This window comes from Xyrauchen texanus, chromosome 18, assembly GCF_025860055.1.
Source record: "Xyrauchen texanus isolate HMW12.3.18 chromosome 18, RBS_HiC_50CHRs, whole genome shotgun sequence".
In the NCBI taxonomy this organism is placed as follows: Eukaryota; Metazoa; Chordata; class Actinopteri; order Cypriniformes; family Catostomidae; genus Xyrauchen; species Xyrauchen texanus.
The window spans coordinates 6,480,128-6,497,233 of NC_068293.1; the positions used below are offsets into that span (position 1 = coordinate 6,480,128).

Here is a 17,106-nt window from a genome sequence, read left to right on the forward strand (position 1 = left end):
GATGCAGTGTATGCAGACATAAAACATTGTTTTTAATGTGACTGGATAGGTAAAAATTACTCACCAAAACAGACGATTTCCCATTGAGACCCATAGGAATACAGAACATTAGGGAATACCAAGATGGCGGCGCAGTAGCTTCACTGTTGTGACGTCATGAACTATCCAGGTATATATATATAGATCAGTGGTGGCTCCTCAGACTATCAGAAGTGCAAGGCGGCATGCACTCGTTCCTCTAAAGTATGGGAATTCTTTAATTTAAAAGGAAACAATTCCGTGATATGTCGTCTTTGCAAAATGGAGATGGCCTTCCATTCTAGCACCACGGCAATGCACCAGCATCTGAAGAGGCGCCACCCGGTTGCAGCTGCAGATGACAGAGCACCGTAATTTTTTTTTTCAACTCCCCACTTTGCACTCGATGTTGGAGTAGGCTATAATAAGTTGTCGACACCTAAAGTTTTCGCTTATAGCTATTAATAATGCGCTTATAGCGATGAATGTCGTGAAAAATACATAGAGGACACTGACAACGCGCTGACAGACAGGACCAAGCAGGTAACATTTAATAAAGTCTCAACTTTCAAATTTGGACATTCAAAGAAAATTAAACCATAAATAGGCCTACTATTTTGTGGCTCTTTAATGTGTCGTGACAGATTGCCTCAGTTAAAGCTGCTCGTGAACCGATTATCTTTTCCTTGGTTAATTTATAGCATCAAATAGGCTAAACATGAATGTAGCCTACATCAGAAGGACTGTTGTTTTAACCGCGGAAAGATGTCAGTACAGTAGCCTACAATCCATTATTCAAATTCAAATCCACCGACGTTAATCTACTCTCTCCTGACTACTTTGTCGGACAAAAATGGCGTATTATGATTGATTGATCAGATCGCCAGTCAATCAAACTCCCGGCAAATGTTTTTTTTTTTTTTACATTTTATACGCCCCCACCCCCTATGAAACCGGTATTCCCGGTGTTGTCACAAGTCGATTAATCGAAATCGAATCGGACTGAAAAAAATTAATCGTTAGATTAATCGATGCATCGAAAAAATAAATCGCTAGATTAATAGTTTAAAAAATAATCGTTTATCCCAGCCCTAATCCCTAGACTCAAAAACTAAATTGCTGCGCTTATGTTTGATTTTCAACAAAGAAGTCTCCAAATAACCGTTTTACGGCGGATAAACTACGCAATGTAATCCGAGTATTTGTTCTGTATGTATGTAACGATTATCAGCCTAGATCGTTCACCATGTTTTACACACCTGTCTTGCAAGCATTTGATAAACTTTTATTATTATTGGAACTTTGATTTTATTGGTGCATTTTTGTATATTTTTTTTACATTTATTTACTTATTGATGTATTGCTTATAATTGATTGTTTATCACTATTAACTGTGTACAAACCACTTTCTGAGTTGAAATAAATGACTCGTTCAGAAATCATCAGTTATGAGGTAAATGTTGTCAGACATATCAGTAATGCACTAGATTTGCCCTGATGAAACATGATGTGAACTACGCTTATCATAACTGCAGTCTTAACAGAGATCATTTGCATATTAATGTTGTAAGGGGACAGTAGCAAATTCCGATTGATATTGATGCAAGAAACCCTTGATCAACGTTATAAGTGGTTTTCACAGGAAAATATTTAATGTTTAAAGTGTATAATATGGCCACTTTAATGAATGGTGCACCCTAAAAGGAAATTTCTCTCATTTACTCCCCCTCATGCCATCCCAGATGTGTATGACTGACTGACTTCTGCTGAACACACAGACTTTTAGAAGAATATTTCAGCTCTGTTGCTCCATACAATGCAAGTGAATGGTGACCAAAACTTTGAAGCACCAAAAGCATATACAGGCAGCGTACAATTGTTCCATTATGACTCCAGTAGTTTAATCCATGTCTTCTGAAGCAATATGATGAGTGTGGTTGAGAAACAGACCAATATTTAAGTCCTTCTTTACCATCAGTCTCCACTTTCACATTCTTTATGCATACTGCAACTTACTGGGCAGGAAGGAGAATTTATAGTGAAGAAGAATTTAAATATTGATCTGTTTCTCACCCACACTTATCACTTCTTAAGATATGGATTTTAAACACTGTAATCATATGGATTACTTAAATGCTGCCTTTATGTGCTTTTTGGAGCTTTAAATTCCTGGTCTCCATTCACTTGCATTGTGAGGACCAACAGAGCTGAAATATTCTTCTAAAAATCTGTGTTCTGCTGAAGAAAGGCATATACATCTTAGATGGCATGAGGGTGAGTAAATTATGAGATTTGTTTGGGGTGAACTGTTCCTTTAATGTCTGGTTTGATTTGAATACCGTTTATAGCAAAAGTCTATGTGGGAGCTTACGATCACATCTGATCAATAGAACACTTGTAGGCTTCAGTTAATGTGGCTGAACTCATTTGCTTTTCAAAGAGTCACATTGCATCTCAGTTGAATGTGAATGGAAGAACACATATGGCTGTTTATGTTCAATATAGAGAAAACAAACCAAATGTGTGCTGTGGAAGACACCTCCACGGTCGGTGATGAATAAAATCTGCTTTCATTTAATCTGCTGTTTTGAGCATCAAACAGCCTGCCGTTAGTTAACCGTATTAAATATTGATAGCATCTGTAATAATTAGCATCGGCTTTGAGCTGCAGATGAAACGTCTGATCAGATGCAGAAAGCAGCTGACACTACCAGAGCTGTCAATCAAACTGCCCCATCTGTCACAATGTCATTTCCTCTTCCGGTACTTGGGGAAAGGGGGCTTTCATATCATCTGCTAATGAAGTTAACACTGATATCTTTAGATGTACATATGGACTAATTTAATCCTCCGCCATCTGGATTGAGGCGAATCACTACGCCACCACGAGGACTTAGAGCGCATTGTGAATTCCAAATTGGGGAGAAAATTGATGTCAAATGTAAATCAGCATGTCTAAGTTGCATTGTTTTGTAATGAAACTCTCTTGTCTTTGTCCGTCTCAGCCTGGCGTGGGTCCAATAGAATCTGCTGGTGAGTTGAAAGATGAATGATATTGACTCATTCATGTTGTGGATTATTCTTTCTAAATATAATCAGTGTATTTGTTTCATTTCAGCACCAGCTGCTCCTGGATCTGCAGTAAGCACATATAACCACACACATTAATATTATTGCACAGCTTATTTCAATGAGGCTCTTGTCTCATTAAGCTGTATTTAATGATTACATGTATGTCAGTACATTCTCTTGTCCCTCCCAGAGCACCACATCGACTGAGTTGTCAACTGATGAACAGACAAAAAAGGCGAGAATCAACTTGAATTTTGTTTGTTGCCCACACATGGAAATAATCACAACATGGATAATGGGCACATGCAAGGAAAACGATTAGAAACTGACATTTTATGTTTAGATACTTTTTTGGGGGCCATTGTATTAATATTTACCCATATCACCTGCAATCATGCAGTAAATGCAGTAAAATAGTGTAAACCATGTCTTTATCAGTTAGAAATTCAAACCTTGGAAATGTGAGCTGTCAAATTGTACATTACGTTGTAGGGGACCGTTGCTGGATTGAAGAATGAAAATAATTCACTGGTGTCTTGTTTTTATTTACGGGTTATATGCAACCGCATATAATGCAGGATGTGCCTGATGAAAGCAGCATGACTAGTAATGATGTGATGAGTGAAGTGTTGTTAATGTGTTCTGCAGAAGTCAATGTGGACCGAGCACAAATCACTGGATGGAAAAACGTACTACTACAACACAGAGACCAAACAATCCACCTGGGAGAAACCCGATGAGCTCAAATCTCCAGCTGAGGTAAAGCCAGGTCAACACATCCATAACACACACACACACACACACACACCTGCTTTTAACACACACACACACACACACACACACACACCTGCTTTTAAAAGTCTAATGCTATACAACTAACACCTGTAGATCATAGATACATTTAAAAAAACAGCATACATGACCAGGTTTATTGTAGTTTTTCTTTCCTGAATCTATTTTTCTTTAATTTTCAGTTTAGTGATACTTTCAGTAATTCCCATGAACATATTTCCGTTTCAACTTTCAACTTTATTTTAGTTTAGTTTGAGTTATTATAAAAGAATCGAATGAGCAACATAAGACATTTAAGATTTAGATGATGCAGGTGGGTTGTCTTGTGTCATGTGAAGGTAGCTTGACGGTTACGTAAACATTTGCATAAATTTTGCATGACAGTTTATTTCAGTTTACAGTACAATTATAACTAATGTAGAGGTAGACTGACATATCAGTTTTACCAATATTTGCTTTTAGGTCAAAAAAAATTTTTTTTTTTTCTTTGGCCGGAATTGGAAGACCCTACAATTAGAGTGGTTTGGTTCTATGGTATAATAGTGACCTCTAGAAGTGAAATAAATACAATCACTGTGACTTCATGCAGATTTGCTATATCTAAATCTTTCATCAATGATTTGTGCTGTGATTTAATCGATTATCCTCACTTCAGTGGATATTTGTATTGTTTAATTAGATAATCAAGTGTTCTAATTTGAAACGAGTGCTTCCAAAGAAAAAAAATTATATAGTACATAGTAAATGGCCTTTTTTAACCTTAGCGGTTCAAAAGTGCTTTACACTGCGACTCATTCACACTCGCACACCAATGACGGCAGAGATGCCATGCAAGGCGCTAGCCTGCCATTGGGAGCAACTTGGTGTTCAGTGTCTTGCCCAAGGACACTTCGGCATGTGGAGTCATGTGGACCGGGATTCGAACCGCCAACCCTGTGATTAGTTGCCGACCCGCTCAACCGCCTGAGCCACAGCCACCTATAAAGCATTTGCTTTATTTTGGTGACTATAAAGGCTATTAAAAGCTTAATTTGCTTAATAGTTCATATTCAGCATTGTGTGGGGCCAAGTTTCTATCATTTCAAAATAAGGGTTTGCATAATAAGACTGTGTATTTCAGGCTTGTTTATTGTTAAAAGTCCTACGTTATGCACCATTTTTTTTCCTTCTGGTTATTATTGGGATTTGTGGTAGAATAATGCACTTCACGAGGGATTTTATTCATTTTGAACTTTTGTAGCCTCTGTCTGTTCCTGGCATACTAAGGCAGTGGTTCTTAACTTGGGGGTCACGGAAAAACGTTTATTTTGAACGAGTGTAAAAAATACTTGCATCGTGGCACCACCTAATGGCGACTTGATTTAAACGAATTACTGCTTATTGCAAGACCTGACCTGGGTCTAGTAATTCATATATTTGTAGTCATCTTAGTCATGGAGTGATTTCTAATTGTTGCTGATATTAAAAAGTGTCCGAAAGAAAGCCCAAAGCAGGAAACATGACAAAGTACTTGAATATGGCTTCACTCAGTCTATGGAGATCCATGACCATAGTGTGTGATTTGTGGCGACATATCAGCAACCGAGAGCCTTTAACCGTCCAAGATGCTTAGGCACTTAAAAACTAAACATTAATCATCATAACAAACAAAGCCACTGGAGTTTTTCCAATGAAAACTACAAGAGATCCTTCAGAGAACTCCTTCGGAAAGCTGTTACGGTGAATGAGAGGGCTATTCGCACCTCGTTTATTATCTCTTGGTGAGATCTTTTTATTTTTTATTTTTTTAATATTGTCATTCTTAAAAGGGAGTTGAACTTACCAAAAGGGAAAGAGCCACTGTACTAAGGGAACATTAAGATTTTTTTTTAACAATCTCGATTTAAAAAACCCTCTGCCGATTTATCATTTATCTACCTTTACCACCACTTTAGTTATCGTATCGCAATATGCACTATCGGTCTGTCTAATTATATCTCTGATTCGAGTTTGATACAGAGTTTTCACTCATGCAGTTTGAAACAAAGTTGATGTCTTTTTTTTTTGCAGCAAATGTTGTCCAAGTGCCCTTGGAAGGAGTATAAGTCAGACACCGGGAAACCCTATTACTACAACTCACAGAGCAAAGAGTCTCGCTGGACTAAACCCAAAGAACTGGAGGATCTGGAGGGTCAGTGCATACATGCGTTATACAAGAAGAGAACATTCACCAACATAAATCTCACCAATGGTTATTAACTTCCTTTTTTTGTTTTTCTTCAGCAATGATAAAGGCAGAGGAAAATGGGTGAGTGTCACATTTATTAAGATTTGAATAAATGAGATATTATTATAGTGTTTATTTTCATGACAACAGGTCAAAGAATGAGAATTTCTTTCTGTAAAAAGCAAGTCCCAAAATTCTTTTGAAATCCTCTCAGCTCTCTTTAACACGATTTGTGCACATAAAACTGTTTAAAAGAAATAACATGCATTAACTTTGAGTTTTATTTAAATCAGTATTATTAAATACATTCAGATTACCTTATTAAAATAGTGTTTTGGCAAATCCATTGCAAACAACTGGTGAGTCTATTGCTGGGCGATATATCGGAGATTCATGATATTCAATTTATTCCAAAATTAAATATTTGAAAATCTATAATTTTGCTGGTGATTTATAAAATTAACGAAAATCGTGAATATTGTGATTTCAATGCACTTTTTTTTTGGCCTGTAAGTTTACTCAAGCTCATCAATTGAACGATTTCGCAATATTTGTAGGGGTGCACAATAATCAAAATACAGTCCATTAAATATATAATAATACATATACATGCACTTCAGACTGAACCGATGACTCTTTGATCTTATGTAAAAACAAAAAAAATCTCAGGTTCTTTTTTGCAAATATTAATAGCAACACAGGTTCAGAGAAACATTGCAACTTCTTTGTTTTCAAATGAAGTAATGGCTTCAGGAGAAAGTGAATATGACACAAACCAAAAGTTACTGAATGCACCTTTAATTAATGACAATTAATGGCAAGTTAGTTGCAGAAAAAGTCTTTGTAAAGATTGTCATAGTCTTGTGTGTTAGTTATTTGAAATGCAAAACATTTGAGTTTCTTGTACATGAAACATTACATACACCTTTTTTAAAATGTCTAACCCATGATCTTTGTGTTCATGTTCAAGGACGGCTGATGTCGTGGCTCCGGGCACCACTCCTGTCCTTATGGCTCAGAGCGAGGCTTCTGTTGCCATGGCTGCAGTTGCTGAGACAGAGGCTACCATGGTGACAGTCACCACAGAGGAGCAGCCATCTCACGTGCCCGCTCAGGTTGCTGAGGTCAGCAGTGATGTGACTGTGAACTCCACTGAGGAAACGCCCAGAGTTGAGACACAACCCAGGTAATGAACACGCACAGAACAGTATGTACACAAAAACAGCATAACCTACAATCAACACACTCTAACTTGCCCAAATGTCCCATGTGTGTCTGTGCGAGCTAGATTTCAAACTAGGTTTCAAGTTTTCCTGAAAAGTGTAAACATGGTGGCGCTTTGGTGTTATTAAAACATTTATTTGGGCAGCCTGACACCGCAACGTTGGGTCAAATTGGGGCAGGACAAGAGTGTTTGGAAACCATTGTTATTTTTTTTATTTTGTGTGTAGTATCTAGTGACACAAAGATTCATGTTTCTGGTCTTATTTTGCATTTATTCTAAGGTAAAATATAGCTGCAAGCCGCAATTATCAGGGCCAAGCAAATATAAAGCAAGGGATATGTTTCAGTAAGAACAATCTGAAGACACTAAGGTCTTCTAAACTTTCACTCCAGTCTAGGTGGGACTCGAACACCCGACTGTGGAGTGTGCAGTGTTAGCACGCTGCTTTACACATTATGACACTCAACTGACATAGCTAAAAAAATGCAGAATGTCCAAAAGAGATTAATAAAATTCCTGGGGATCAACAGCACTTCACATTTTGTATGTTGCCCTTATTAACACACCTGATTCAAATCATCAGCTTGTTAGCAGAGAGATCCATGAACTGAACTCTGTTGTGGTCCTCAGGACCAAAATTGAGAACCACTGATTTAGAGTATTCTTTTGTTGACCATGTAGACCATGAGATCAGCCTTTATTGTGCTCAGCAAGATGCAAAGTCAAGAGCAACATAAGCATTTGTGATCTTGTTCAAGACTTGATTCTAACCCATGCTCTAATAAATGATCTGATTACAAGTCAGTGCTACGACACTCAGAGCCACACCAAACACACTGGTCTCCTATAGCGAAACAGGCATACAAATATGTGAGGCAGCACACAAAAGTATTGCTAAGATAATGCTGTTGCAAGCTTGAGTGAAAATACAGCATACATTAAATTTGTCTGGCATGATTTGAGCCAAATGTAGTGAGAATTGACCAAAGCATTGCTAAGATAAAGTTTCACTTTTGATGGACATCTTCATGGTCAACAGGATAAAGGTTTGAAATATGCTAAATCTTTTGATAACTTTTTGCCAGTTTGGTCTCAAGATTATCTGACCAAAATTTGTGAAAGATTTACTGAAAGCTGTCGGACAAGCTCGAAATGATGTGACAAACGTAGCCATTTTCTATATGTCTTGACCCATAGGTGGCACTGTGACACCTTGGCATGTATCCTCAGATCATGGTGCTTATGAAGCATACCAAGTTTCGTTTCAATAGGACAAAGCGTTGGTCTCACTTCCTGTTTGGTGTCCTCTTCACTGAATTCGATGATGTGTTATAAGGAAACTGTTAGTCTATGCGAGCAGTCAAATAAGATATATATACACTGAGCAAAAACATTGACCACCTGCCTAATATGCTGTTGGTCCTCCATGTGCCATCAAAACAGCACCGATCCACCAATACATGGACTCTACAAGACCCCTGAAGATGTCCTGTGATATTTGGCACCAAAACATTAGCAGCAGATCTTTCAAGTCATGTAAGTTGCGAGGTGGAGCCACTGTTGGTCCAACACATTCCACAGATGATCAATTGGATTGAGTTCTGCAGAATTTGGAGGCCAGGGCAACACCTTGAACTCTTCATCATGTTCCTCAAACCATTCCTGAACAAGGTGTGCAGTGTCAGGGCACATTATCCTGCTGAAATGGGCCACTGCCACCAGGGAACACCATTGCCATGAAGGGGTGCATCTGATCTGCAGCAATGTTTAGGTAGGTGGCACGTGTCAAATTGACATCCACATGAATGGCTGGACCCAGTGTTTCCCAGTTGAAGAATGCCCAGAGCATCACACTCCCTCCACTGGCTTGTCGTATTCCCACAGTGCATCCTGGTGCCATCTCTTCCCCAGGTAAACAGTTCACATGTACACGGCCATCCACGAGATGTACAAGAAAATGGGACTCATCAGACCAGGCAACCTTCTTCCACTGCTCCAAGATCCAATTCTGACGCTTGTGTGCCCATTGTAGGCGCTTTTGGCGGTTCATCATGGGCACGCTGAGATTTCTGCGAATAGGGTTAGGCCCCATAAGGAGCAGGGTGCAATGTACTGCTTGTTGTGACACATTCCTGCAGTAAGCATCGTTAACATTTTCTGTGACTTGTTCAAAAGCAGACCTTCTGTCGGTTCGGACCAGACAGGATAGCCTTCATTGCCCTTGCACATAGATGAGCCTTGGGCACCAAACACACGTTTGTGGTTTGTCCCTCCTCGGACCAACGGTCAGTAGGTACTCACCACTGCTGACCAGGAGCACCCCACAAGCCTTGCCGTTTCAGAAATGCTCTGATCCAGTCATGTGGCCATAACAATTTGACCCTTGTCGAAGTCGCTCAGGTCTTTACTCCTGCCCATTTCTCCTGCATTCAACATGCTGACTATGAGAACTAATTGTTCGCTTACCATCTAATCTACCCAGACCATGACATGTGGCTTTAAGAGATGATCGATGTTATTCACTTCATGGTTATAATGTTTTGGTTCATCAGTGTATGATTTATGTGTGTTGGCCAAACTTTCAATGGTTCAAAAGTAGTGGTGTAACTTGGATCTTACAGGCCCAGTGCAAAGCACCTGTATGGCCTCTTTTTGCCTTAAGGGTGGTGGCTCCCCCTTGGTGTTTTTCACTTCCCGTCAGGCCCAAAGCTGTTTTCATCATTCGCTTTTGGCTGGCCCTCACAGGCCCCCTCTCACCCTGGGCCCTAGGGCAGCTGCCCACTCTGCCCTCGTTGTAGTTACACCACTGTTCAAAAGTTATTCACTGTGAAAAAGTCCACTTTTGAACTTGTGGTGCTATAGAGTCCTAGAGACCCCAAATTGTTGGGTGCTATTCATACCTACCCCTGTCAGTGTGCCAAATTTTAGAATTTTCCTGTGTATGGTTCTATAATCTGCCTTAGACTCCCAGCCATAAGAATGATAATAACACAAATGTAAACAATTGGGACTTGGCCGCTAACAAAAAGTACTGATTTACTTTTTTTTTTTTTTTTTCGGTGGGGGAAAATGCTAACCAAAAGTATTACAGCCTAACATGTTTCCAGCCAATCACATCCTGATGGAAGAAATCAATTCTACATTATTTCCAGCTGAATATTCTTTTTTTACTCCGTCACATTACGATAGTTAAAATCATTGCAAATGTTGTTTTCAAGATGAAACTCTCATGAATTTCTATCAAGTGATGTATTGATATACAGAAGTTGTTTCATCATTTATTTTCTGTTTTGGCAGTAATGATGTATCTAAGGAGGAGAGACCAGAGCTTGTGAAGAAAGTTTACAAATGGAACACAAAAGAGGAGGCGAAGCAGGCATTTAAAGAACTGCTGAAAGAAAAGGTAAATCTCTCTCTCTCCTCTCCCCAGTGACCGAGGGAGGTGTTGATATTCCGTCTGGGCCTTTCTAAATTTAGTGTGTTTTAATTTGGCACACAAAGTGCTCCTGTGAGTGCGGCCGCTGTTTAATTGCCATGTGTGTGATTAGACTGGAGTGAGTGAAACAGAAGACAGTGAAATCTTACGCTTCACAGACCCCTGACAGAAACAGCTTTTCACAGAAACACACTCGCACTTATCTGCACGTTTCAATGGAGACCGCATTGAGCCATTCAACAATCTCTTGAGAAATCAATCTAATTATCTATTCACTCAAATTAAAACCTCTGCTATATATTCAACTTGATGGAAAATATCCTCATTAAAATGTCTTGATTATATAGATTTGCTAATGAATAGAATTATTAAAAGTTGTGATACTTTGAAGTTCATACTTTCAAAGTTTGTAAGTCATAATTACGATATGATGCGTGTTAGAAATAAGCTGGAAGCTTTTTTTTTCACTTCCTGGCAAAGACAGGAAACCTTTTTAGCAGAAATTCATTAAAAGTGTTAATAATGTACAGGAAGGTCTTCATTCTTGGAATTTTCATAGATTTGTAAATTCTCAGTAATTTGTGTCTAAAATGGTCCTTAACGAAAACATTTCTCTGGATTCACAAATGCTTCGTTCACCCCAGTCTTTTGTGAATTGAATAGTCCAAGAGGTCAATAAAAATGGTTTGACATGAAGCTTAAAGGTGCAGTATATAATATTCAGTAACCCTTGTTATTAATGACACCTTTTGCTTGTGCTCGCGCACACACTCCATAGGGACGAGAGCGAGCCTCGACCAAAACCGTGCTGGTGGAATGGTTTTCATATGCAGTGACTCATGATTGTCAAATTCGACAAGGTTTTCTAAGTAACTGCCATGTTTGTTAATATTTGGGTGAAGTTAATTAGAGTATCTTCATGATTCTTTGATGTTATAGTACATTATTTTTATCAGCGAGGTTTATTATGCTAACTAGCACATAGCACAACTCGTATAATGAATTCATATGTCAGTCATATAATATTTAGTCAATAAATGTCCTTTTTTGCTAGTCTAGGAGCATTTTTGATGTAATATTAAAAGTTAAGGATCCAAACAGTGCTTTACCAATTAGGACATATTTCTGAAGTTGTATTTTTTTAAGTCAGTGTGTTCAGGGGAATCTCTTGTACTCTGATTGATAAATAACCTTCCTCATTTTCCTCCATGTGACTGAAGGGTGTTTCTTCCAATGCATCTTGGGAGCAGGCGATGAAGCTGATCATTAACGACCCTCGATACAGGTATACATGTTAATACTACATTGTGGGGACCAAATGTCCCTACAAGCATAGTAAAACTTGAGATCGCCTACCTTATGGGGCCCAGCCAGCGGTCCCCACAATGGAAAAGGCTTATTAAACATACTTACCTTTTTTTTTTTTTTTTTATGCAAAAAGGTTTCTGTGAGGGTTAGGGGATAGAAATTATCGTTAGATCTGTATAAAATGCATGGAAGTCTATGAAGAGTCCCCACAATGATATAAAACAAGTTTGTTTATTTGAACACGGCACTATATTATTATTTAATAGCAGTTACAGCCTGTGCACAGATAAATGTGTCCCTGCTGATGTTCACCACTGCTGTCCATTCTAAATCTTATTGTGTGTCTGTGTGTGTGTGCGCATGCAGCGCCCTGCCCAAGCTGAGTGAAAAGAAACAGGCGTTCAATGCTTATAAAGTCCAGACAGAGAAAGAGGAGAAGGAAGAAGCCAGAATCAAGTACAAGGAATCTAAAGAGACGTTCCAGCGCTTCCTGGAGAACCATGAGAAGATGACTTCAACCACCAGATACAAGTGAGTCAACGCTGCAGTTTTCCACATTGCTCACGTGCAGAGTCAAACTGAGCATGCTCAAAATTTTCACCTCTCAGTGCTCGACAATAAGGACTGCCCGAGCAGGCCAGTTCTGCACTTATAATGCTACTGCAAGCAGACGACAAGCGAGAGAGCACAAAAATGACACAGTTTTGTGAATGAGCATGATTATATTGAGCATGCGTATAATATACTGGATGTGACGAGGCACAGTTGTGTGAGCACACGATTGTACACTGAGTGCGCTCTCCAAGAACTGTCCTTGCTCTGTTCCAGCATTTATTACTAATGTGTTGAAAATTGCTGGATGAAAATAAACTTTCAGATTGGGATTGCACTTCTTAAAGCCTTTGCACATTCTCCGCTGCATCCACGCATAATTCACTATGCACCCCACCGAGACCGAGAAACACATTATAGTGACCATGAGGAGGTTAACACATGACTCTTCCCACCCTAGCAACCGGGCCAATTTAATTTCTTAGGAGACCTTGCTGGCGCACTGGATTCAAACTTGTGACTCCAGGTGTGGCTGTTAAGAGTCTTTACTCACTGAGCTACCCAAGCCCTCTTTTATTGCGGCATCTTTGCCAAATATTAATAACAAAGCTGTGACTTGCAGTGCACTTTTTGTCTTTGTATCAGAATGCCTTTTTGTACCTAAAATGTGGTGGTGTCTTCACAAAATTGTTAATCTGTGCAATTGTTAATAATCATTAACAGCTGTGCTGTTGTTGGCAAGTGTTAAATCATCTAATAATAGGTTAGAGTAAAGAGGGGAGCTCTAAGCATACAAATTGCTTGTCGATTAGCGCCACCTATTCTAAAGGCATGAATGTGCTAACGGCGTTCATAAACGTCACGTTCTATGTGCAAGTCCATTTGTCGACAATTCGCCTCACAATCATGCCTTCACTGAAAAAAATTTTTTTTCTTCCTCCATATAGAAAAAGCTGTTTTATGCTACATATGGGTGGTCCCCCCTCATCGTGGTCACATGACCAGATGAATAGTACTTAATTTCATCCTTTGCTTTACTTTTTTAATCTGTTATTGAATCAGAGCATTTGTATTTCACAGCCCCACTTATTTATATTATTAGAATCACATCAGTGTTGTCATGGTGACATGGAGCAAGGTTTTGAATTAAATAGTGTTGATATTAGTGTAAATCACACCTGTTATCAGACAAGGTCTCTGTGATGCATTGTCTTATTATTTAATGGTTACATGATGGTAATGTGGCGTAACATAAGTGCCCTCTTCTGATGAAATGCAGCAGTGCTTTTACAGTAATGCTGGCTATTTGAAGTTGTTTCCAGCACATCTCAGATATCCCCATTCACTGTCCTCTTATAAAGGCTTTGAAGAGTGCGATACAGTGTAATAATGAAAGGTTTTCTGTGTATTTGTCTGTTCTACAGGAAAGCAGAGCAGATGTTTGGTGATCAGGAGGTTTGGTCATGTGTTCCAGAGAGGGACAGACTGGAGATCTATGAGGACGTGCTCTTTTATCTGGCAAAGAAAGAGAAGGTTTGACATCAGATTGACCGTGTTTATCAGAGCTCTTGCATACAAACCTACATTGACTATACCCGACAGGTGTTGCTTAAACAGCTCAACCTGCTAATTACTTTTGCACTTTAAAGTATATAAATGTATTATATAAATAATTGTATAATATAATTTATTATAGAGCTTTTAAGGGTGTTTTTTTTAACTCTGGGTTCAATTTCAACTTTTTCAATTCAGTTTTAATGTGACATTCATATAATAAAAAGTTAAAATATGTTCATTTTAATAATAAAACATGAAAGTGCCCGATGTTAAAGAAACAAAAGGTGAATTTTTGAAGAACATATACATATACATATTTTTCCATATACAACGTGCCAAGACGGAAGTCTTCTGAAGCAGTGTTGGGAGTAATTTGATTAAAACAATTGGTTACAGTAATGTAATAACCTATAAGTCAAAGAGTATTGTATTAAATTACATTTCTAATTCTTGTAATCAGATTACAATTACAGACTTTCAGTTATGTTAATTACAAAGTACAACCTCAATTCCAAAAAATTTGGGATTGTATGAAAAATGCTAACAAAAAGATTGATTTGTAAATGATTTTCACCATTTGCTATATTATATACAACTACACATTATATGATGTTTTACCTTGTGAATTTATTGATTTATTTTATTTTGTTAATGTACAGTAATTTCAAATCAGATGATTGCAAAACACCAAATTAGTTTAGACAGTCAATTGTTTACCACTTTGAAACCACCATTTCTTCTAATAACACTTATTTAGAATTTGGGAACTGAAGACACAAGTTTAAGTTTAAAAAGTGGAATTTTCCCCTCTTCATCTATTATGCAGGTTTTCAGCTGCACTATTGTACGGGGTCTTTGTTGCCGTATTGTGCGCTTCATAATGCACCACACCTTCTCAATTGGAGACAGGTCAGGACTGCAGGAAGTCCAATCTAGCACCCGCACTCTCTGCTTTTTTTGCAGTATGTGGTTTGAAGTTGTCCTGCTGAAAATGTCGGGACATCCCTGGATAAGATGGTGCTGGATGGCAGTATATGCTGCTCCAAAATTTTTACATATCTGTCTGCATTCATGGTGCCCTCACAGATGTGAGTTACCCATGCCATGGGCACTGACTCACCCCTGGCCCATACAGACACAGGCTTTTGGACCTGATGCTGATAACAGCTTGGAACTATTTGAAATGTGGACTCATCGGACCAAAATACAAGGTTCCACTGTTCTACTTTCCATCTAAGATGAGACTGAGCCCAGAGAAGTCGGAATGCTTCTGGACAGTGTTGATGTACGGCTTCTGCTTTGCATAGTAAAGTCTTAACTTGCATCTGTGGATGCTGCGGTGAATGGCGTTGACTAACAAAGGTTTACTAATGTAATCCCAAACCCATGTTCATGATATCCATTACAGATGAATTATGTTTTTTAAGACAGTGACGTCTGAGGGATTTGACCAGATTCCTTGAAGCTTTTAATGATATTGTGCACTGCAGAGGGTAAAATGGCCAAAATCCTTCAAATTTTTCTTTGGGGACATTGTTCTCAAAGTGCTGGATTATTTGCTGAAGCATCTGTTGGCAAATTGACAAGTCTCGAATGATCCTTGCTCGTGAAGATCTTGGCTGTTTTGGCGGCTCCTTCTATAATATGACATGATTGCCTCACCTGTTTAACATCCGTTTAATCTCCTGTTTCACATCGCCTTGTTATTTTAACTCGTCAAATTGTTATTAGTCTTAAATTGCCCTATTTCAACTTTTTTGGAATGCGTTGCAATCATCTGATTTTAAATAAAATAAAAAATCTGGGAAATTCACAAAGGTGAAACATATAATGTGTAGTTGTGGTGTTTTCAATACAACAAATGGTGAATATAATTTACAAATTATTGTTTTTTTGGAATTGGGGTTGTTTATTACTTGGAATACACATTTCTGAAATAATAGCAATACAGCAAGAGTATAGTGGGATGTATAACAAATACAGTGAGCACCCAAGCAATTAATTGTAAGGGGAAAACGAGTCCATAACTTGCATGCGACAATGAACAAGGAAATATATATTTTTTTGTGTTTGTTGAGCAGAAAAACAAGTGTTTTAAAAGTAACTTGAGAGTAATTATTAATGTGATTACTTTTTCAGTAAGTAATCTGATTACAGTTTTTGTAGAGTCATTAGTAATTTGTTGGAGATTACTTTTAAATAATTTGCCCAACACTGTTCTAAAGCTGTGCATTTTCTTTGTGTGAGAAACAGACCCAAAGTTAAGTTTTTATTAATTAATCTGAACTACAAAAGTCAAATGGACTACAAAAATGCAGCATTTGACATAATTTGTTCAGACATCTTGGGGTTCATTGCATGTCTTGTGAACAAACGTCAACACTCACACAAAACCAGTCTTTAAGCTCCTCACACACATATTCATGTTTCAGACGAGAAGCATAGTTAGCGCTTATAAAATGGTAAAAGCCGCCGAAAAAATTTAATTGCAGGAAAAAACCCCTGTTCTCACAAAAGCAGAGGATTTAACAGTGGATGTAATACTTTTATAATGTACAAACTGGCATGGCAACCATCTCTCTTCACTGAGAATCTCTACTGACTCAACAGTCTATCTTAAATATCAATCAGTTGGATTGGAAGCATGCTTCAAAATGTTATGCTTAATAATATAGCTATTTTCTCTATGGACTTCACCGCCAATCCCACCGTCTCCCTGCAGTGCCCTATGAAGCATGCCTCGCAATTTGGGAACCACTGGTGTAGGGGTAGATTTTCAGTGAATAATGACTTGAATAAAAAGACTAATTGTGTGCACAAGTTTTCTTTTTTAATTATTATTATTTTTGTGCTTTGTCACCACAGTACCCATTCACTTTCTTTATATGAAAAGAGCTGCCAAGATATTCTTAAAAAATTCTAAGGAAAAGGGTTTATGAG

General features: G+C 38.2%; 1 protein-coding gene across 4 annotated transcripts in view; it reads left to right on the plus strand.

The window, feature by feature from the left end:
• The window catches only part of prpf40a (PRP40 pre-mRNA processing factor 40 homolog A), a 45,161-nt gene that overhangs the window by 17,139 nt on the left and 10,916 nt on the right, over positions 1-17,106 (plus strand). For 2 of the 4 annotated variants that reach the window (XM_052148627.1, XM_052148629.1), the window contains 11 exons: positions 3,024-3,051; positions 3,137-3,159; positions 3,281-3,325; positions 3,739-3,849; positions 5,932-6,052; positions 6,145-6,169; positions 7,059-7,274; positions 10,611-10,716; positions 11,970-12,034; positions 12,424-12,588; positions 14,034-14,142. In XM_052148627.1, coding sequence (XP_052004587.1) covers positions 3,024-3,051; positions 3,137-3,159; positions 3,281-3,325; positions 3,739-3,849; positions 5,932-6,052; positions 6,145-6,169; positions 7,059-7,274; positions 10,611-10,716; positions 11,970-12,034; positions 12,424-12,588; positions 14,034-14,142 — 1,014 coding nt within the window. Of the gene's footprint in view, positions 1-3,023; positions 3,052-3,136; positions 3,160-3,280; positions 3,326-3,736; positions 3,850-5,931; positions 6,053-6,144; positions 6,170-7,058; positions 7,275-10,610; positions 10,717-11,969; positions 12,035-12,423; positions 12,589-14,033; positions 14,143-17,106 lie in introns of all 4 variants that reach the window. The other 2 variants (XM_052148630.1, XM_052148628.1) reach the window with 2 other exon arrangements.